Below are 19,657 nucleotides of genomic sequence, written 5' to 3' on the forward strand. Positions count from 1 at the left end.
CAGCACTCAAACCACTGGGGGCCATGGGGGCATCCCCATGTCCGGGGTCATCGCACACTCAACAGGGGAAACTGAGGCAGGAGAAGCCCCCGAGCCCCGCTGTCCTCCACCACCACCCCCAGAGCTGGGCCCCCCTCCCTGTGCTGACCCCCCACACACACTCCGGGCTGCGGGGGGGACACACCGGGGCGTCACCGATAATCGGACACGGCTGCGGCGCCGCGTCCCCCCGGGCCGGGCACCCCCCTGGCCCTGCTCGAGCCCGTCGCTGCTGCTAACGTAGAGCTCTGCTATTAACGCGCGGCCCCGGCTGCCCCCCTCGCTGCGCTGAGGCCAGGTGATACATACACATACATATATATATATATATATATAGTGCGACTAATCTATATATATAACGGGGAAGGAAGGTTCCCCCCAGAAAGACTGGCTCGCCGAAGCCCCGCTGCCGCCGGGGCACCCCGGGGTCTCGTCCTCAATTTGGGGGGAGAAAAGGCGAAGCACTTACTAAATAAAGGTTACGTTGATGGTGGGGAAGGACTCTGCCGCCTGCGCTGGGGGGGGCCCCTGTGTGCCACCCTTGGGTCCCAATGTCCCCAGGGTCCCCCTCAGCCCCCAAAAGCAGGTGGCGGTGGGGGCAGAGCCATCCCCAACCCGTGTCCCCCCCAGGAAAGGGCACCAGGCGCTCGGTACAAGGACACAGGTTTATTTATTTCCAGCAGCGGCCACCCGCAGCCGCCACCCCCGGGCTCAGTCCAGCCCCCCCCCAGTACAGGGGGGCAACTGGGACCAGTGGGCGGCTGGGACTGGCGCTGTGGGAGATGCGCTCCTACCCCCCGGGACAGCCGGGGGGGATGTGGGGCTACAGCAGCCCCCACCACAGACCCGTCCCCTCCGAGGACACGGACAAGAAACCCCCCGGGGACGCGGTGCCGTCCCCAAAGGGCAGCAGTCCCTGTGCAGGGGCACGGCTGTGACCCGGGTCCTGCTGGGGAGGGGACCGGAGGGGGGACAGGAGACCTACCCCCCGAAAACCACCTGAGGTCACTGCAAAGGCACCGGGTGATACTTAAAAAAATAATAGTTAAAATCACGGCGTAGCTACAGTAATTCGGAAACATTTACAAGAGTTGGTGGCGCGGGAGGAGCTTCACACCAGGAAGGAGGACGTCTGCTTGAACTCTCCCTGCGGGGACAAGGGGGACGTTAACGGCGGCGGGTGACGGGGAAGCGGGTGGGACGAGGGCCCTGGGTGGGGAGCACCTGGCTGGCTTTGCCACTGTCCCCAGGGAGAGCAGGTCACAGCCCCCGAGGAGCCCGGCTTGCTCCAAGCAGGACAGGGGCGAGGGATGCTGGGGACAGGGATGGCACCTGCGAGCCCAGAGGTGGACCGGGGTCCCCGCTCACCCCCTTTGGGCACCCCCGGCGAAGGCGCCCGGCTTCGCGCGCCCTGCCGGGAGATGACGCAGCCGCGTGGCACCGTCACCACCCACCCGTCCCAGCCCGTACTCACTTCGCTGCGGTGCGAGGGCTGGCTGTAAATCACCTTCTTGCCGGTGGTGCTGCAGAAAGCAAGGGCATTAGGAGACGTCACGCTGCCCAGAGTCCCCCTTGTCCCCACCCTGAGCACGCGGTGACACCCGAGGCACCTTCCCAGCCCGTGGGCAGGGGCTGGGGGTGGAAGAGACCCCCCGTCCCCGCTGGTGGAGGAAGAGGAGGCAGCCGGGAGGGAGGCAGCAGCGTTACGGCTTCACTTACTCTTTTCTCTCTGAAATAAAAGAAACAGAACAGGGGTTTTAGGGGGGGGCAGGGGGGGCACCGGGACAAGCGGGTCCTGGGGCGGCCGGCGCGGTACTCACTGCTGAAGAAACCCCGGCTGTAGGCAAACCAGACGCCAAAGGCCACGAGCGCCAGCACCATCAGCAGCACCACGACCGCGGCCACAATGCCTCCCACGTTGACTTCACCTGGAAAGAGAGGGAGCGGAACGTCGGAGGGCGGCTGGATCCCGGCACGGAAACCCTCCGCTCGGCACCTGCGGGATCCCGCAGAAATCCCGGCGTGAGGGAGGCCGGAGGGGGCCAAATCCAGCTCCAGGCAGGGCCGGCCCCGAAGCTGGATCCAGTTCAGAGGTGGATCGGGCTGCCCAGTCGAGTCCTACGCATCCCCACGGGCAGCCTCCCCCGTCCCCCCCCACGGCACTGGGCCAGGGCTTGTTCCAGCCCGGGCTGTTGGAGACCATACAGCAGGTCATTAACATCACGGCTAATTAATGTCTTTGAACCCGGAAGGGCGAAGGGGTGACGGCATCGCCCCGCATCGGCATCCCCCAAAACACGACCTGTGCCGGACACAGCCCGGGCAGAGGCTGGAAAAGCCCCACGCCGGAGGTGGGGGGACACACGGCACCGGCCTCTGCTGCGTTCCTTACTGGCTTCCATGCGGAGAACGTCCGATTTCTGGGGGGAGCCCACGTTGTTCATCGCCTCGCAGGAGTAGTCGCCGGTATCGAAGCCGCTCAGGGGCTCAAAGATCTAGATGGGAGCGGATTGATGAGAGCAGGGCAGGGGAAGGCTGGGGGTCCCCAAGTTTGGAGCACTCCGCACTCACCAGCTCCCCCGTGGCAGAGTCCAGGGTGTAGGAGGAGTTTCTGAAGGTGGGGCTGGTTTTGGGGTCGGCGGGCATCAGCATGCCGTCCTTGTACCAGCGGAAGGTGGGGGGCGGCGAGCCATCTGTTTCAGTGCACCGCAGCACGGCCTTGCTGCCGATGGTGGCCGAGGCGGGGACGTGGGCCACCGGCTTGGAGGGGGGCACTGCGGGAGAGCGCAGCGTCGGGGCTGGCTCGGCACGGCGCAGCCCACGCCGGGGAGGGACAGGGTGCTCAAAGGGCATGGGACGGTGGTGCCAGCATCCTTCCCCCCGCCGGCTGTCCCCACGCGATGGTGGGGACAAGGATGAGCTCAGCCAGGGGGACAAGAAGTGGGTCCTGGGACAGCAAAGCCAGGCAAGGGACGAGGAGGGAGGGGGGCTCGGGGGGGCCGCACCTTGGACGATGAGGTTCACCTCCGACTTGGCAATCTGGCTGCCGTCCCCCACCACCTCGCAGATGTACTTTCCCGTGTCCTCCCGCGTCACCGTGCTGAAGTGGATGGTGGTGGGCGAGAACTGGACCCGGTTCTTGTAGGGCTCTGCCGAGGGAGAGGAGATGGGGCTGGGAACCGGCTCCGACGGATGGACAGACCGACTGGCGGGACACCCCGAGCCGGGGGGGGTCCCTGGGGACGTACCTGTCAGCTCTCCCCCGTAGTAGAAGAGGACCAGCGATAAGCCCTTCTGGAACTTCCACTCGATGCGGGGGTTGCTCCAGCCGGACCGATACGCCGAGCAGGGGATGTCAGCAGCTGTTGGCGGAGAGCGACACTGCGGACGCGTGTCGCCGCACCAGAGTGGCACCGCGCTCGCATCCCGCGGTGGGTGGCAATCCAAACCGGGAACCCCCAAACCCTCCCCAGTCCAGCCCCACAAGGGAAATCCACCCTGGGCCTCGGGCGCCGTGTCCTCTGGGGGTCCGGGGACCCCGGGGCGAACCCCGCTTGCAGCGCCAGAGGTGCCGGGGGATGCGGCTTGGCCGTGCCCCCCTGGGATAACGGCGTGCAGGGGACTGTCGGTGAGCCAGGGTGTGCTGGGGCCGGAGCCGGGCACTCACGTTTGTTTTCAGGCACTTCTTTGGTCTCGGAGGTGACCTGGGCTCCCACCAGGGACGCTGCGGGGGGGAAAGGACACGGCTGAGAAATCGTGGAGGGCCCCAGCGATGGGATACGGGGAGCAGGGGAGGCTGTGGCCCGGTCAGGGAGGTCACTGGGAGCCCCGAGGCAGTGGTGACAGTCCCCAGGGCAGGGGTGATGGCATGTTGTGCCGCACTGCCCGGCGTGTCGCAGCCGCGGGAGCTGGAAAATCCCGTCCTGCCTGCTCTGGGCGCTGCCTGCGCTGTCACGTCACCTCCCGCCCTGCCCGGTTTCTGCCTGGTTTCGCAGGAAACCGGCCAGGGCGTTTCGCAACTCCCTGCCCTCTGTGCACACACACACGCGCACACACAGACACCCCCGCAGCCCCACACACGTGCGCACACGCCTCGTCATAGCCCGCGCATGCATGTCTCCTGCCCTTCCCTGCGGCCGTCGCCGCTGCCAGGCCGCGGTTGGCCACGGCGCTGGCAGCACAGGCTGGTGCTGTCGGTCCGCAGAGTTGGTCCCGGCTGCCGGCTGCGTCCCTGGTCCTCGAGGCCGCTCAAAGCTGTCGGCTCCCAGCTCAGCCACCCCAGCTCACGGTTTTGGGTCTGGGGAAGGCGGCAGCACCGGCCAGGGAGTCACGCCGTGGGGGAAGGTGACCAGGAACTGGCATGGCCTTGTCCCCAACCCACCTGCACCTTTGCACCCCGAACGGCCGCCAAGCGAAACCTGGCCAGCTGGCGGCAGAAATAGTGATTTTGGGGGAAATGGGGGGGAAACAGGGCGTCCGGTGTCCCCAGGCACGGAGTGCTTCCCAACGCGGGGCCCGGTGCCACTCCCGAGATCCAGCGCGGTGGCACTGTGCTGGCCAGGAATGCCATCGGACCCCCACTGTGGCCGTGCCTTGACCCATACCACGGCTCAGGGAGGAGGGGAAAAGGATTTGGGGTTTGTTTGGGTGGATTTGGGGCAGAAAGAGCAGAGAGGTGACATCCCGCAGGCCCCATGGGATCATCGGGGGGTGCTCGGGGGGAGCCAGAGCACGATGGGTCCGCGGGGAGGGCCAGGACACAGGCGCTGCCGGCTCTGTGTCCAACTCAGCTGGGATCGGGTTAATCCCGACCCGCTCCGGGATTGTTCCAGCACAATGGAGGGGACGTCATGGCGGGGACAGGAAGGCCACCGCCGGCCCAGCCCGCTCGCCGGTGACAAACCCCGTAACTTTGGCCTTTGGGAGTGCCGGCGGCACGGCACCGGCTACTCATTAACCCGGGGCGTGGGGGCACGTCTCGACGCCTGCCGTGGGGGCAGCGGGACAGGGACACCCCAGCCATCGCCGGCGGGGACCCCGGCGGAGCCGGCGGCACGAGGAAAGCCGTCAGCCCTCGGCCGGGATGTTTTGTCACAGCGGGTTTCCGGCCCTGGGAAGCGCGGCCGGATCCGCACCCCCCGCTGCCGGCCCCACCGAGCCCCCCCAAATTACCGGCTGTCGGTGAGAAGGCGGTGACGGGCTCGGCGGGAGCGGAGCTGCCAGGACGGGGTCAGCGGCACCGGCACAGCCCTCGCCCCGGTGACCGGCCAAAAGCGGGGGCCGGTTCCTGCCCCCCCCGGGAGCGGGGCTCAGCCGGGCGTCACGGCCCAGCGCCACGGGGACCTGGGGGGGGGCCGGGGCTGGTGCCCCCTCCGCCACCCGGGTGGCGAAGGTCTCGTGCACCCACAAAACCACCCTAAACCCTAATAACGGGGCGGCGGGGCCGGGGCGTCCCCGGGGTTCGGGGCACTAACGGGGCTCCCCCGAGGCGGGAGGCGGGCGGCACCGCGGGTTATTAGTAGCCCGTTATCGCGGTGTATGGCGGCACAGGGCCCCCGCCGTGATCTCCCCCCGCCCCGGTACAAACCGGGCTCCCGTGAGCGGGGACGGTGGATGGCACACGGCTCTGGCACCGGGGGACCCGCCGCCCGGTACCGGGGGACCCGCCGCCCGGTACCGGGCCCCCTCCCGGGCAACCCACCGCCGCCCCCGGGCACCAACCCCGCCCCAGGCGGCAACACCGCGACCCCCGGTACCGGTACCGGCACCGCCCGGGCCACCAGGTCACCGACCGCTACCGGCACCGCCCCGGGGGACCCCCCGCCAGCTCTCCGGTACCGGCACCGCCCCAACGTCCCCCGAGCGACCCGCTGCCACCCGGTACCGGCCCCCTCCGGGCGATCCAGTGCCACCCCCCGGGGACCCACCGCTCCTCCCCCCCCGGTACCGGCAGCGCGCCCCCGGGCACCGGCCGGCCCATTGTTCGGGCACCTCGTGGCCGCCCCCCCGCCCCTCCCGGGCACTCACCGGCCGCCGCACCGAGCAGCAGCAGCAGCAGGGGCCGGGGCCGGGGCCGGGGCCCGGGGCCACCCCACCGCGCCGCTCCCGCCATGGCCACCGCCGCACTGCGCGTCCCCGCCCGCACCAGGTGCGGCCCCGCCCCGCCCCGCCCAGGTAGGTCCCGCCCCCCGGGACCGCCCCCGGGGCCGGGCCAACCCGGATACGCCCCTCCGCCAGGTGCTGGAGAGCCCCGCCCCTTCCCCGGCTCCATTGGCCGCGCTGCCTGTCTCTTCAAGGAGGGGGCGCGCCCCGCTCCAGTGACTGGCTGGCTCGGCCCCGCAGCGCCGGCTTGATTGGCTGAGACGAAGGGGCCGCGCGCGCGACAGGTGTGGAGAGGGCGAGGCCTACCGGCCAATCAGAGAGAGCGCTTTAACTTCTGACCAATGGGCGCGCTTTGCGTCCCTCGTGGCGGCCCTCAGGCGGGGACACGGGCGTTGCCATAGCGACGGGGCCTGCGGCCTCCTCAGGCCTCAGAGGGCTCCCAGTGCCCCCCAGTGCTCCCAGTGCCCCCCCCCCCCCCCAGCGCTCCCCCAGAGCCGTCGTGGCACAGCGACGCCGCACCGTAACACCGCAGCACGTTACAGGGACACAGAGTCCAGTCAGGGGGGTGGCAGGTGAGATGTCCCTGGGGTCGGGGGGCTCAGGAGGGAAGGGGGGGCCCTGGGAGGGAACAGGAGGAACTGGGTGCCCCCCCCCCCCCCATGCCTGAGGGTCCCCTGGGTGCTACAAGGTGTGGACAGCCCCCTCCCACGTGCCCAGGGGGGCCCCAGGGTGCTGGAGGGTGCTGCAAGAGGGGAGGGGTACCCTAGGTGCCCCCACCACCATGGCCAAGGGTCCCATGGGTGCTGAAGGGTGCTGCAAGGTGGGCGGGGGGGGTGTCAGGGCAGATTTGGGGTCCCTGGGAGCCCCCTCCCAAGTGCCTGGGGGGCCCCGGGGTGCTCGAGGGTGCTCCAAGGTTGAGGGAGAGGAGGGGAATAAACTGTAGGACCTGGAAAAACAAATCACTATTTTTATTTATTTTCGCTTTTTAAATTCAGAGAGTTTTAAAAAAAAGTCTGGCCCCGCGGGGCCGGGCCAGCCGCAGCGGGCAGGGAGGGGGGGGCCGCAGCCCCCCCGGGAACCCCACACCCCCAACGGCTGCCCGGGGCCGGCAGGGAGGGGCGAGAGGCGCCGCAGCCCCCCAGGAGGGGAGGGTCCCCCGGGGAGGGGGTGTCCCCTGGGGAGGGGGGCGTCGCAGGCGGGGGGCCGGGGGACCGAGGCAGTGCTGGGGGGGGCAGTGGGGCCGGCGCCCGCCTGGCCAAGAGCGTGTGCACGAAGCGCGGGGGGGGGGGACGTGAGAGAGGGGGGGGACGCGATGACACGGGGCGCCCCGGGGACATGGCGGGGGGGGGCTGGGGGGCAAAGGGCTGGGATTGGGGGGGACACAAACCAAACGGGAGGGTCCTCATGTCACGCTGGGGAGGTGCTCGCTGCCGGGGGGGGGGGTTAGGCGCGGGGGGGGGGCAGCCCCCGGCTCCCCGCCGGTCCCCGTCCCCGCCGTCCCCGTCAGTGGCTGTCGTTCTTGATGACGATCTCCACCCCGTGCTGGCGGAGCTGCGCCCGCAGGATCAGGTTCTTGTTCTTCAGATCCTCCACCTGGCGGGGGGCGGCGGGAGAGAGGGGGTGAGGGCGAGCGCGGACCCTCCCACACACCCCGGAGGGACGCCCCGGCCACCTCACCTGCTGCCGCAAGACCTCGTTGTCCATCTGGAGCTGGTCAAGGCCCTGCAGCTCCTCGGAGAGGCGGTGGTTGCTCTGCCGCAGCTCCTGGATGTAGTCGCAGGCTTTGGAGAGGATCCCGCCCTTGCTCTGGGTTGGGGGGACAGGGGGTGAGTGGGGGGCATCGGCACCCGCCAGACACCCCAAAGGCCCCCGGGGATACGGGGGTTCCCCTACCTGCCCCGACTTGGTGTTCTCCATGGAGCAGTCAGGGATGATCTTGGAGAGCTGCACGATCCAGTTGTTGATCTTGTCCCTGCGCCGGCGCTCCACTGCCAGGGGGAAGAGGGGGGGCATCAGCACCGTCCCGAGACACACGGGGGGCACTGAGCCTCACGCCGGGTCCCCGGATCCCCAGCGGCGCATCCCCCCCCCAAACCAGCACCCTCCTGGCTGGGGTTGCGGGTCACTGTCCCTAACTGCATTGAGCCCGGCCCCACCCCGGAGAGGGGGCAGGAGCAGCGGGCAGGGCCGGATCCTGCCCAGCTGCCCGGCCCTGGGCTCCCAGCCCCTCGGCCGGCTGGGAAAGCAGAGGTGAAGCACCCAAACGGCCCGAGCTCTGCCCGCACCAGACCCAGGCCCCTTGGGGTGCGGGCAGGGTGGGCGCCCTGCCTGCTCCCAGGGTGTGAGGATGGGAAGAGTTGATTTTTGGGTCAAACCAGCCCAATGCCTGGGTTTCGGCATTTCTGAGTTGCTGGTTTTGAAGCCAAAAGGAAGGAGGATCCGGGCTGTGCCGTTCTGGGCACTCGCCCCCGCCGCCGTCTCCTCCTGGTTGGGGTCCGGGCAGAGCCGGGGGCTGCCTGGGCACCTTACCTGGGCGTGCTCGGGCTTCCCGAGGTTTGAGCTTAATCTTCCGCGCTCGGGCTTCCCCTGCTGCTGCTAATTACAGCTCTCCCATTAGAGGTTTTACCCTTAACTGACAAGAGCTTTGTGATATGTCCTTAGAGCTTTTCCATCTAGGAGGTGGGAACAGACAGCGTTAACCCAGGGACGGCTCCGCTCCCCACGCTGCTGCACGCCACGGTCCCCACCGTCCCTCACCGGGCCCCACCATCCCTCGCTGAAAGCGGGATGACCTCCCCCACCCCATCCCGCTGCCGGTACCTTCGTTGTGTTGCGCCCGGCGCTTCTCGTCCCGGGTGGCCCGCGGCGCCTCCGACTTCCTGGGGGGAGAGCGGCAGTGTTGGTCCCGGCGATGCCGGCGGGGATCCAACTGCATCCCAGCCTCCCCACGCCGGCACAGGGGATGCCTCGCTCCGGCTCCTGACGCAGATGGGGGAGACCCACCCCGCTCCGAAAAGCGATAGACCACTGGGGCGTCGCCCGCCGTGATTGTGCCGGTCTCTGCGTCGGCACAGCTGAGGGCGGCTGCGACACCCCGGTGCCCGGGGGGAGCCAGGGAGGGGTCCGGTACTCACGGGGAGTAGGGGTGTGCGCGGGGGGCGATGGACCTCTGCGCTCCGCCCTGCAGCACCTCCTGGGGCGACATCATCACGAAGAATTGCCCTGAACAGCCCAAAACGAGAGAGGGGATCAGGTGGGGAGCACCCCAAAACACCCCAAAGGGACCGCGACCAGCCGGGGGTCCCGAGGGACAGGGACGTGACACCCCCCCTGCGACAGCCGTACCCGTGGGGGTGGGCTGCCCCAGGAGGGCCTCCGAGTTCTGCGTGGTGACGACGGCGGTGGCCGTGGTCCCCGCGCCGGCAGACGTGCTGGTGTCGGCCACGGCCGTGGTGGGGAAATAGGTGTAGTGAGTCTCAGTGGCCGTGGCCTCCGTCTCCACCGCATCCTCGCTGGTGAAGGCGCCCTGGATGACGGCCTGGAGGGGAGGGACGACAGCGGGTGCCACGGTGGGATGGGCGCCGAGGATGGACCCGCTCCCGTGTGGCGCCGGCATCGGCACCCACCTGTGTCATGGACTGGGTGGCGGGGTAGCCGCTGATGGCGCTGGTGCCCTCCGTCTGTCCATCCAGCTGTCCGTCAGCCACTTGGATCACCCTGTACATCACCTGCCGAGAGAGCCGCGGCTGCGGGGACGGGCGGCGAGGCGGCGGCTCAGCCCGCCCGCGGCCAGCCCCAGCATCCAGATCTGCCCAGTGCAGGATCAGGCCACGGTGCTACCCTCCCCGCTGCCCCTCCTTCTGAGACCGAGCCAGCCGGCGCTCCGGAAGGGCCGAACCCAGCTCCGACCCGAAACCCGCCCCCCAGCCCCTCGGTGTCCCACCCGGAGGGGAGCCACCCATGGGTGCTGCGTACCTGCGTCCCACCGTTCTCTGTGCGAAAGACATACTTGATGTTGGGGTCAGGGAAGGTGGCTGCGGACTGGATGCTGGCAATGGCGACGCTGGTGGGATCCTCACCTGTGGCCACTGCACCTTAAGGCAAGAAGAGGGGAGGGGGAAAAGCCCATGACGGGGAAGGGGCCGGCGTGGGGGCTCCCCGTGCTGCCGAGGGGGCCTCGGAGCCGTCCCCCCTCTCCCAGGGGCAAGGACGGGGCCTGGCATTAGCCCCGCACGTGCCTCCAGCCACACAGTGCCCGATGCTGGGGCTAAACTGGGCACGGCTGGGGCTTCCTCAGGCGGCCCCCAGCGTCCCGCAGACCCCAGGACCAGCCGCAGTCCCCAGGCCCCCCAGGGCCGGAAGGAGGTCCCCGCTCACCTTCCTGGATTTGCACCGTTCCCTCTTCCGTCTCGGCTGCTTTCTGCTGCCTGCAAGGGCGAGGGGAGGTGGGTGAGGCGCTGGAGACCCCCACCATCCCGGAGCCGGGACCACCCGGACACCACCCGGTCCCCTGACAGCCCCACCCCAGTGTCGGCCTGACCGGCCTTGTCACCAGCCCCTGTTATCCACAGAAAACTCGGATTTGGGCTGGGCATCGGTGAGGGCCTTGGAGCGGCCGGCGCAGCCACCGCCCCCCCATAACCTCCCGGCGGCAGCGGGGGGTGCCGGCACTCACCCCTTCATCGCTCCGCTCCGTCAGGCATCAGCGGGGCAGTCGCAGATGAGCCTCCCGGCCTTCACAGCCCTGCGGGGAGCAGAGGCGGCGGCTCAGGGACGGGCCACAGCCTTCCTCCTCCTCCTCCTCGGGACCTGCCGCTCTGCGCCGGAGCGGGACCGACGCCAGCCCCGGTAAGGGCACCTCCCCGGCAGCGGCAGGGCCCCGCTGTCACCAGGAACAGCGCCGGGGCCCCAGGATGGGGGCGAAGCTGCCGTAGGGTCTCCCCCCCGAGAAGGAAAGCTGGGTGCCGGCCGTGCCGGCAGCGCCATGGCAGCCCGGCCCTGCACCGGCCACCGCGGCCAGGCACCGGCCAGGGCCTTGGGCGCCGTATCGGGCGTCCCCCCGTTTCACTTTCGCATCCCGGGTGGCACGGCTGGCCCCAAAGCCACCGGCTCCCCCGGGGTTCGGTCCGGCGGGCGACGGTTTGGGGTCTGGCCGGTGCCGGTGACCCCGGGGCGGCCGTGCCGCCCCGCCGCCGTGACCCCGCTCCCTCTGTTTCTTTGTCACCCGGCGGCAGCCGCTCGGGGGGCCGGGGGGGCTCCCCGAGGGAGGGCACCGCCGCCGAGCCCCGCTCGGCGGCACCCCGGCCACCAGCACCCCAAAACCGGCCACCCCCCAGCGGGGCCGCCGCAGGGGGTTTAGCCCCACGTTGCCCTCCCCGTCACGGCCCTGGGTCCCCCCCCGGGCGGGTCCAGCCCCCCCGGCCTCGGGCCCCCCAGCCGGGCAGGGGAACGGGGGTGTCAGGCTTGGGGGGGCAGCGGGGGGGCCCCCCGTGAGGGGGTGACGGGGCCGGGGCGGCGGCAGAGGGGGTGACGGGCCGGGGGGCGGGTGACAGGCCGGGGGGGGGCCCAGCCGCGGCCCGGAGCGGGGTGACAGGCGCGGGGGGCCGCGCCCCGGGGAAGGGCGGCGGGGGGCGGCGGATCGCGGGGGCCGGGGAAGGGGAGGGGGGACCCGCACCCCGCCGGCGGCAGCGGCGAACGGGCCCGGCGGCCGCGGCCGGGCCCGCACCCACCGGCGGCCGCGGCCGGGCCCGCACCCGCGGCCCGCAGGCCGGGGAAGGGGGGGGGGCGGCCCGGCCCGGCCCCGCCGCGGCCCCCGGCCCCGGCCCCGCGCCCCCGCCCGCCCCCGCCGTTACCTCGCCGCGCCGGGCCGCCCTGCGCGCGCTCGGCCCCTTGTCTCGCCATGGAGCCCCGCACATGCGCACGGCGCCGCCGCGCCGCCATGACGGGTGCGGGCGGAAGCGAGCCCCGCATCCGCCCCCGCCGCCATCTTGGGCAGGGGCGCCGCGTAGCGCAGCGCGCCGCCGCCGCCGCCATCTCGGCGCCGGGCACGGCCTCCCCGCCCCTCCCCGCCGGCGCCATCTCAGTGCGTGCCGGCCCCGACGGGCGCCATCTTAGACGGCGAAGCGCGGCGCTTCCGCCCGGCGCCATCTTGGGCGAGGGCGGCGCCATCTTGGAGGCGGGCACGGCCCCCCGCGCCTCACACCCCACTCGTGAAAACCATCCCGGCCCGCCGGTGCCGCCGCCGCGGGGTGAGGGCCCCCCCGCCCCGCGCCCCCCTCCCCGCCCGGCTCGGGGTGCTGCACGGGGAGCCCGCGCCCCGCCACTGCCCCGAGGCCGCCCCGGGTGCTGCCATGTTGCATTGAAGGAGGCCACAGCGGTAGACAAAGCCCAGCGCCTTTATTGACCCCGTCGTCGCCTGCGCAGGAGCACAAATGTCCGCCGGCCCCGGCCCCGCATCCCCGGAGCTCAGCGCTCACCCGCCGCCCCCTCCGTGCCCACCCGCTGCTGCGGCGGGGGCAGCGCCGCTCCCTCGGCCTGTGCTGCCGGCCGGCTCAGGCTCAGCCGGCTCCTCCCCGGTGCCTCGCCCTCGGGGGCCGCCACGCAGCTGAGGGGCCGCAGCAGCCGCGGCCTCAGCGGGGCCTTCTGGAAGGGCAGGGCCTTGGGGGCGGCGGGCACCGGCTCCCCCCCGCCGTAGGTCTGGATCCTCCTCACCGGCACCTGGGCCGGCTGCTGCTCGGCAGCCATGGCCATCGCCGCGTCGAAGGACACGCTGCTGCCCTCCCGCCAGCCCGCTCTCCTTGCCGCTGCCCCGCCGACCCCGGATTGCTGGGGAGGCCCCTCCGGGGCTGGGGGGCTGGGGGGCTGCCGGGGAGGCACGGCAGCTGCCCCCTCCGTGGCCGAGGACGTGCCGTCAGCCGGGGGCATCCAGGGCTGCAGGGCCGGGGGAATCTTGGCGAACTGGGGCTTGGGGGGCACAACGGGGACTGACCGGGCCTGCTGCACCCTGATTGTGCGGGCGGCCAGGCGCACCGGGGCGCTGCCGTCGCGGCGCAGCACGGCCACGGGCTCAGGGCGCCCCGGCTCCCTGTGGGGCTCAGCCCGGCTTGGCTCTGGGGTTTCGGGGGGGCTGCTGCACAGCTCTGGGGCCGAGGCAGAGAGCGAGGGAGAACCAGGGCTGCTCCCAGGGGTGGCACCTGTCCCCTCTGCACTGGCCGCAGAGGGCAGGAGAGCCTCGGGGACAACCTCGGGGACAGAGCTGGGGACCGGGGGCTCCGCTGGCTCCTGGGGGGCCTCCTCCAGTGAGGAGGCTGGAGGAGACCCTGGTGAAGGCTGGGGTTCGCCCTCCCCAGGCTCCTCCGGGGCGGGGGGACCAGAGCCAGCTCCACTGTCTTCGACTTCCCCATCCAATGTGTCAGGAACCGGCCCCGCTTCCACATGGCCTCCAGCTCCTCCGGCCTTGTCTGCCGGGCTGGCTTTGGTGCTCGATTCAGTTCTGCTGGGGCCGGAGCCACCATCTGTGGCACCCTCCCCTGCACCCCCCTCCCCTGGAGCCTGGCTGGTGCCCGGTGCTCCCCCCTCCGCCGGCACCCCAGCAGTGTCCCCGGGGTGCTCCCCCTCACCCGGAGCATCCTCCTCTGCGGGGCACAGCCCTGCCGGCTCCAGCGTGGGAGACCTGTCCTGCGGCACAGAGGTGCCGTCAGTGCCGGGCTGGGCCGTTTCCAGGGTCCCCAGGGCCGTATCGTTGCCCGGTGGCTGGTCGAGAGGCTCCAGCGATGCCGTCAGCGGGCTAAGGTCATCATGGGCACTGAGGAACATGTCATCCGAGTCGGTGTCCCCGTCACGGTCCTCGGCATCGGAGCCGCTGGGAGCCATGAAGAACATCTCCTCGTCCATGCACTCCTCGATGGAGAGGTAGCTGGCGGGCTGCTCTGTGGGGGGCTCCCCCGGCTGGGGACGGGGACAGGCAGAAGGGTGATGGCTACACCGGAGACCCCACAGCCCCCCCCACTGCACAGCCCCGAGATCCAGCACCAGGGCTGGAGGGGTCAATGCCACCCTGTCCCCTCCATCCCATTCCTGCCCTCTCCATCCCCATCCCTGTCCCCTCCATCCCCATCCCTGTCCCCTCCATCCCACCTTGCCCTCTCCATCCCCATCCCTGTCCCCTCCATCCCCATCCCTGTCCCCTCCATCCCACCTTGCCCTCTCCATCCCCATCCCTGTCCCCTCCATCCCCATCCCTGTCCCCTCCATCCCACCTTGCCCTCTCCATCCCCATCCCTGTCCCCTCCATCCCCATCCCTGTCCCCTCCATCCCATCCTTGCCCTTTCCATCCCCATACCCGTCCCCTTCATTCCCACTGTGTCCCCTCCATCCTCACCCTGACCAGGGACAGCGGAGGTGACCCTCTGCCTGCCTCCTGCCCTCCCACCCCAGACCCAAAGCACGGGGATGCCGATTGCAGCTTACGTTCATGAACCCGCTCTCCATCCCCTCCTCTATGGCCGGGAACCCCTCGCCGTCCCCCGGGCCGGTGTCTGGCAGCAGGGACCACGCCGCTGGCTCCCCATCCCCGCCGCCCTCCAGCCACATCTCCTGGCTGTCCAGGAAGGCAAAGGAGTCCCGCAGCTCCAGGGAGAGCCGGGTCTCCTCTGCGTCCGCCTTCCCTGCAGATGGAGTTGGGGGGATTGAGCCCTGCGGCACCCCCGGCACCCCGGGGATCTCACCGCTGTGGTGCTCAGGCGCCTTGGGGTCCCCAGCGGAGTCTCGGGCAGGCGGTGGGGGACTGGCGGGTGGCTCTCTGTCCACGGCCGCCTGGGCCAGCGCCGGGCACGGCAGCCCCCGCGTCAGGCGGGAGAGGTTGGAGGTGATGTGGAAGGGGACGGTGACAGAGAAAGGGCCAGAGATGTGGACCCCTGCGCACTTCTCGGCACGGCTGCGGGCGGCCTTGGGCGAGCGGCCGGGAGCTACCAGCAAGGCCCGGCCGGCTTTGGGGGTGGTGGGCTCTGACTTGGTGCTGCTTTCACCCTCCGACTCGGGGCCCCGCAGCTCCTCCTTCCCCTTCAGCTTCTCCTCCAGGCTCTCATCCAGCTCGGGGCAGCTTTCTGGTGCCGGCGGCGAGGGGCAGGTGTCAAAGCTCTCGCGGCGCTGTGGTGGCTGCTTCACCGACCGCTTCTTGCTCAGCCGAGGGTCATCTGTGCCTGGCGGGGCAGAGTCATGGCCCAGAGGTGGCCCCTGTCCCCGGACCTCCCCGCACCTGGGGACCTGGCCGGGCAGCACCTCAGGAGCTGCCGAGCTGCGGGACCGGAGCGATGCCCAGCGGCTCGTCCATCCCCATCCTGTCCTCTCCGCCCCTACACTATCTGCTCCATCCCCACCCTGTCCCGATGATCCCACCTCGGAGAGAGGGACGGTTCCCACGGGAGCGGCACGGCGCATGCCTCTTACCGTCGCTGGCGAAGGGGACGGAGCTGAGCGAGTCCATGCTCTTGGCTGGTCGCAAGCTTATTTTACCACACTTGTCATCTGGAGGGGGAAGGAGAAGGGGAATGGGGAGGTGCGGGGCGGCAGCGGGGCTGGGTTTGGGGACACATCGTCCCCCGAGCGATGGGGTCCCCGCCTCTGGACCCCGGTGGGAGGATGACTGGGGCTCCCCACCTTTCTCTTCCACCTTCACCAGCTTGCGCTTGGCCTCGTGGCTGGAGCGGCCCAGGTTGAAGATGGACCTCCACTTCTTGGCCTTGAGGGAGCCCTTCCTCCTGTGGGACCCCGGGCGTCAGGGGTGGCGGGCACGCCTGGGCACGCCTGCGTGTGTGCACGAGCACACGCGGTGCCTTTGGACACCTGTGAGAGCCCGTGCAAGCACGCGTGCAGGAAAGCACGTGCCCACGCTTGTGCATGTGCAGGGGTGTAAGAACACGTGTGCATGGGATCACATGTGCGCGGCACACGCGTACTTGCGGCGTCGCCCAGGCCGGGGGGGCCCCGGGGAGGGGAGGGGGTGGCGGCAGGCCGTACCTGTGGTCGCTGAGCTCGATGATGGTGTGGTAGGGCCGGATGGGGGGGGGCCCGTCGCCCTGGCTGAGCGCAGCGGGCACATGGTACGGTGGGGGCTGCCCGTCCCCCGTTCCCCCCCCGCCCAGCAGCAGGGACCGCCGGGGGGACTCGCCGCCTGCGGGCCACCGAGATGGGGCGTCAGGGTCCTGCCGGGGACCCCCTCGCCATTCCCCCTGCCCCTGGCCGGGACGTACCGTGGAGAGGAGCGTCCCCGAAGAGCTGCTCGACGTGGCTGAGGATGAACTCCACCACAATGGACTGGACACGCACCTCCATGAACGCCGCCGTGCCGTTGAACCCCGTCGCCTCGATGTCCTTCGACCTGCCGTGGGGACGCCGGGATGGGCTCTTAGGCTCCCCTGGGGAAGGGGGGATGCTCGTCACCCCACGTCCTCTTGCCCCCGTCCCCGGCGCTCACCGCAGCAGGTTGGGTGCCCAGACGATGGCCAGGTTCCTGGCGTGCATGTTGGTCTGGCTGCTGTAGGATGCCATGTGCAGGAGGTGCCTCATCAGGAACTCCAGAGTCCTGCGGGCGCCGGGGCATGTTAGGAACAACGATGCCCAAGGGGGACACTGGGTTTGGGGTCCCCCCGTGTCCCCCTACCTATAGTGGGGCACCGGCAGCTCCTTCAGCACCTCCTTGATCTTCACCAGGCGTGCCTCTTCCATCTGGATGGCCACTGCGTCCTGCCGGGGGACAGGGATGGGGTGACAAGTGCCACCTCCCGGGGTTGGGGACGGGTGGCAGCAGCGCCAGCGAGGGACACACACTCACGGCAAATTTGTCATAGAGCTGGTAGGTGAGGAGAGGATTGGGGAGCTCGCGGAAGTAGGCTTTGCAGAGGGAGCTGACGCAGTGGATGTCCTGCAGGTAGATGTCCTTCTGCAGGTCGGGGCAGCGGTCGCCATCGAACTCCTGCCTGTGAGCGAGGTGGTCGGCTCGGCGGGGGGACGGGGATGGGGACGGCGCGGTCCCCCTCCTCGGCCGCACTCGGCTGCCGTGCCGTGGAGGGTTTTTGCTGGGGTGGGTTGGGATGTGTCCCCGGGGTGTCCTTGCACCCGTGGAGGTGGGGAGGGTGTCTGGGCTGGTCCCTGCCAGCGGGGCTCGGGGACACACAAGGACCATTGCGGTCACCGGGGACCGGACGCAGCCCCGGTGGGCTGCAAATGGGGCGGGTTCGTCAGCCGGGACGCTGGGGACAGGGGGGATGCTGCAGGTGCCAGGGATGCAGGGACGCCGAGGATGTGGGGAACGCTGCGGATACGAGGATACTGGGGACAGGGGGATGCTGGGGACACTGGGGGTGTTGGGGAACGCTGGGAATATGGGGGTGTTGGGGATATTGCGGACACAGGGATGCTGGCCGTGCTGGGGTTCTGGGGGACACAGGAAAAGGGGAGGAAAGAAACACTGGAGGAAAGAACCAGAAAGAGCAAAAAAGTGAAAAAAAACCCAAACCCCAAATATGGAAAGAATGAAAGAGAAAAAGAAAGAAAGAATAAAAAAGAAAATAAACAGAAGAAAAAAGGAAGAAAAGGAACAAGAGAAAAAGGGCTGAAGCAGCGACGAGCAGGATGGAGCCGAGCGCGGTGGGGGGCAGGACGGGGAAGGAAGGGGCCGTGGGGTGCGCGAGGGGGCGGTGGGGCCGGATCCGGCCAACTCAGCACCGGGGTCGGCTCCCACGCTGGCCGCGTCCATCCCCCTCCTGTCCCATCCCCGTCTCCCTCCTGCACGGTCCCAGCCTGTCCTCTCCCACCGCTCTCCCGTCTGGTCCTGTCTCTGTCCCACCGCTGTCCCATCTGGCCTCATGTCCAGCCCATCCCTGTCTCCGTCCCATCCGGTCCTGCCTCATCCCATCCCTGTTTCCACCCTTTCTGGTCTCATCTCCCTCCTGTCCCCTTCCCCGTCTCCATCCTGCCTGGTCCCATCCCCGTCCCCTCCCCATCTCCCTCCCTTCGGGTCCCAGCCCCGTCTTCCTCCAGTCTCCACCTCCATCCTGTCTGCTCCCATCTCCATCCCATCCCCATCTTCCACCTGTCTCCTTCCTGTTTTCCTCCCGTTTGATCCCATCTGGTGTCCAGCTCCGTCTCCAGCTCCATCTGCTTCCAATCTCCATCCTGTCTCCATCCCATCTCCACCTCCATCCCCATCCCATCTCCATCCCTCCCGCCCGGCCCTGCTCACCGCAGCCGCTGGATGTTGGAGGAGACGCCCGAGAGGCGGTAGATGCCGTCCACCACCCCGTGCTGCTCCACGAACTCGGTGCAGCTCCTCAGCACCTGGGGCACTGCAGGACAGGCACCCCGGGTCCGCCATCACCCACCTCCTCCCGGCCCCAGACCTGCTCCCCGCCAAGAGCTGGGGGCGAACAGGGGGCACCGGTGTCACCCACCCCCCGGGCATCCGGCGACAGTGTCCCCACGGGGCAGCCGGTCCCTGCACCGGCCACGTCCAGGTTCTGGGGGCACCGGAGCCCCCGGCAGACCGAGTCCCCAGGGCAGGGCCGCCCATCCCCGTCTCCTCGGGGCCACAGTGGGGCACTGAGATTGGAGCCGTGCCGAGGCGCCGGGGCCCCCCAAATCTCAGAGGGGTCTCGCCGGGAGGCACCCCAGCTGCGACGCTTGCTCAACCGCCGGTGATGCAACCGTGTGGCGTGAGTCAGCCCCCGTCCCCTCCCCCCGGCACCCTCCCGGCTTCCGGCATCCACGGGGGCGACCCCCAAGAGGGGGGCTCGGCGGGACCCCGCGGGTGGGTGGCAGCAGTGCTCGCCAGCGGGCGCTTACCATCCTGCCCCGACTGCTGGAGATGCTCCAGGAGGTCGCAGCCGAAGACCCGCTCCTTGGCGCCGCCCTTGCGCCTCGCCTTCTGCCGGGCCTTCAGCGCCAGCGACATGGAGGCGGCGCGGACCCCCCGGGCGGTGGGGTCAGATCCTGCCCATGGCCCGAGCGGGGCGCGGGCGCCCCAGAGCCCCGGCGCGGCGGCGAGGGCTGGGGGAGGCAGGCGGCGAGCGGAAGCAGCCCCCGGGGAGGAAGTGTGGCAGCCCCGGGGCCCTGACGCAGCCTCGAGGGCCCGGGGCGACCCGCTGGCGGCGGCAGGAAGGCGGCGGCCGCCTTCGAGGCCGCTTCCTGCTCCTCCGCGCGTCGAAACCGCAGGGCAGGGCGCGGATGGCACGCCTGCGCACGCTCATGCACGCTTCCGCGCGCCCCTGCACGCTCGTGCATGCTTGCGCGAGCTCGGGCATGCTCACGCATGCTCGTGCACATGCTGGGGCATGCTCGCGCGTGCGTGTGCCTGCTTGCGCGTGCATCCTTGCGTGCCCTCGTGCATGCTTGCGTGAGGTTGTGCACGCCTCGGCATGCTCGTGCATGCTTCCACACGCATGCACGCGCTTGCACGCAGCTCACCTGCGTGCCCAGCGGCACGCGAGTGCATGGCTGGAGCACGCAGGTGTGGCTGTC

At 70.2% G+C, this 19,657-nt stretch overlaps 3 protein-coding genes across 4 annotated transcripts; all 3 read right to left on the bottom strand.

Annotated features, from left to right (window-relative positions):
• Positions 1–690: 690 nt before the first annotated feature.
• On the bottom strand, positions 691–4,139 carry F11R (F11 receptor). The gene is made up of 10 exons (XM_059832052.1): positions 4,118–4,139; positions 3,707–3,763; positions 3,288–3,401; positions 3,045–3,188; positions 2,611–2,813; positions 2,432–2,534; positions 1,863–1,967; positions 1,759–1,768; positions 1,514–1,562; positions 691–1,186 (listed from the first exon to the last, which is right to left on the bottom strand). Exons 1-10 carry the CDS (start codon positions 4,137–4,139, stop codon positions 1,151–1,153), a joined length of 843 nt encoding a protein of 280 aa, XP_059688035.1. The 3' UTR covers positions 691–1,150.
• Positions 4,140–7,612: 3,473 nt separating this feature from the next.
• Positions 7,613–12,021, bottom strand: USF1 (upstream transcription factor 1). 2 transcript variants are annotated; one of them, XM_059832322.1, is made up of 11 exons: positions 11,994–12,021; positions 10,817–10,885; positions 10,519–10,568; positions 10,117–10,229; positions 9,768–9,869; positions 9,487–9,679; positions 9,276–9,363; positions 8,962–9,020; positions 8,035–8,129; positions 7,819–7,947; positions 7,613–7,734 (listed from the first exon to the last, which is right to left on the bottom strand). In XM_059832322.1, the coding sequence occupies exons 2-11, from the start codon at positions 10,822–10,824 to the stop codon at positions 7,645–7,647; spliced, it is 927 nt and encodes a 308-aa protein (XP_059688305.1). In that variant the 5' UTR covers positions 10,825–10,885; positions 11,994–12,021; the 3' UTR covers positions 7,613–7,644. The 2 variants fall into 2 exon arrangements, with proteins under 2 accessions (XP_059688305.1, XP_059688304.1); XM_059832321.1 differs by having other exon boundaries at positions 10,117–10,235.
• Positions 12,022–12,606: 585 nt separating this feature from the next.
• ARHGAP30 (Rho GTPase activating protein 30) lies at positions 12,607–19,091 on the bottom strand. The gene is made up of 11 exons (XM_059832053.1): positions 18,983–19,091; positions 18,384–18,486; positions 16,974–17,118; positions 16,803–16,885; positions 16,617–16,724; positions 16,364–16,520; positions 16,160–16,254; positions 15,800–15,900; positions 15,590–15,667; positions 14,612–15,342; positions 12,607–14,088 (listed from the first exon to the last, which is right to left on the bottom strand). The coding sequence occupies exons 1-11, from the start codon at positions 19,089–19,091 to the stop codon at positions 12,607–12,609; spliced, it is 3,192 nt and encodes a 1,063-aa protein (XP_059688036.1).
• Between the last annotated feature and the right edge of the window lie 566 nt (positions 19,092–19,657).

Source organism: Gavia stellata, chromosome 33 (assembly GCF_030936135.1).
Source record: "Gavia stellata isolate bGavSte3 chromosome 33, bGavSte3.hap2, whole genome shotgun sequence".
In the NCBI taxonomy this organism is placed as follows: Eukaryota; Metazoa; Chordata; class Aves; order Gaviiformes; family Gaviidae; genus Gavia; species Gavia stellata.

Bases quoted from the DNA above. Each gene is read 5' to 3' on its own strand.
- ARHGAP30 (XM_059832053.1), bottom strand. From the start codon at position 19,091: ATGTCGCTGGCGCTGAAGGCCCGGCAGAAGGCGAGGCGCAAGGGCGGC. The intron at 16,886-16,973 runs GTGAGTGTGTGT...GTCCCCCGGCAG, and splicing joins AGCTCTATGACAAATTTGCC to GACGCAGTGGCCATCCAGAT. The intron at 15,668-15,799 runs GTGGGGAGCCCC...TTCCCCCTCCAG, and splicing joins GGTGAAGGTGGAAGAGAAAG to ATGACAAGTGTGGTAAAATA.
- USF1 (XM_059832321.1), bottom strand. The intron at 9,680-9,767 runs GTGGGTGCCGAT...CCTCCCCTCCAG, and splicing joins CCACCCAGTCCATGACACAG to GCCGTCATCCAGGGCGCCTT. The intron at 9,364-9,486 runs GTACGGCTGTCG...TGGGCTGTTCAG, and splicing joins GGGGCAGCCCACCCCCACGG to GGCAATTCTTCGTGATGATG.
- F11R (XM_059832052.1), bottom strand. From the start codon at position 4,139: ATGACGAGGCGTGTGCGCACGT. The intron at 2,535-2,610 runs GTGAGTGCGGAG...GCTCCCATCTAG, and splicing joins ACTCTGCCACGGGGGAGCTG to ATCTTTGAGCCCCTGAGCGG. The intron at 1,968-2,431 runs GTAAGGAACGCA...CTCTCTTTCCAG, and splicing joins CGTTCTCCGCATGGAAGCCA to GTGAAGTCAACGTGGGAGGC.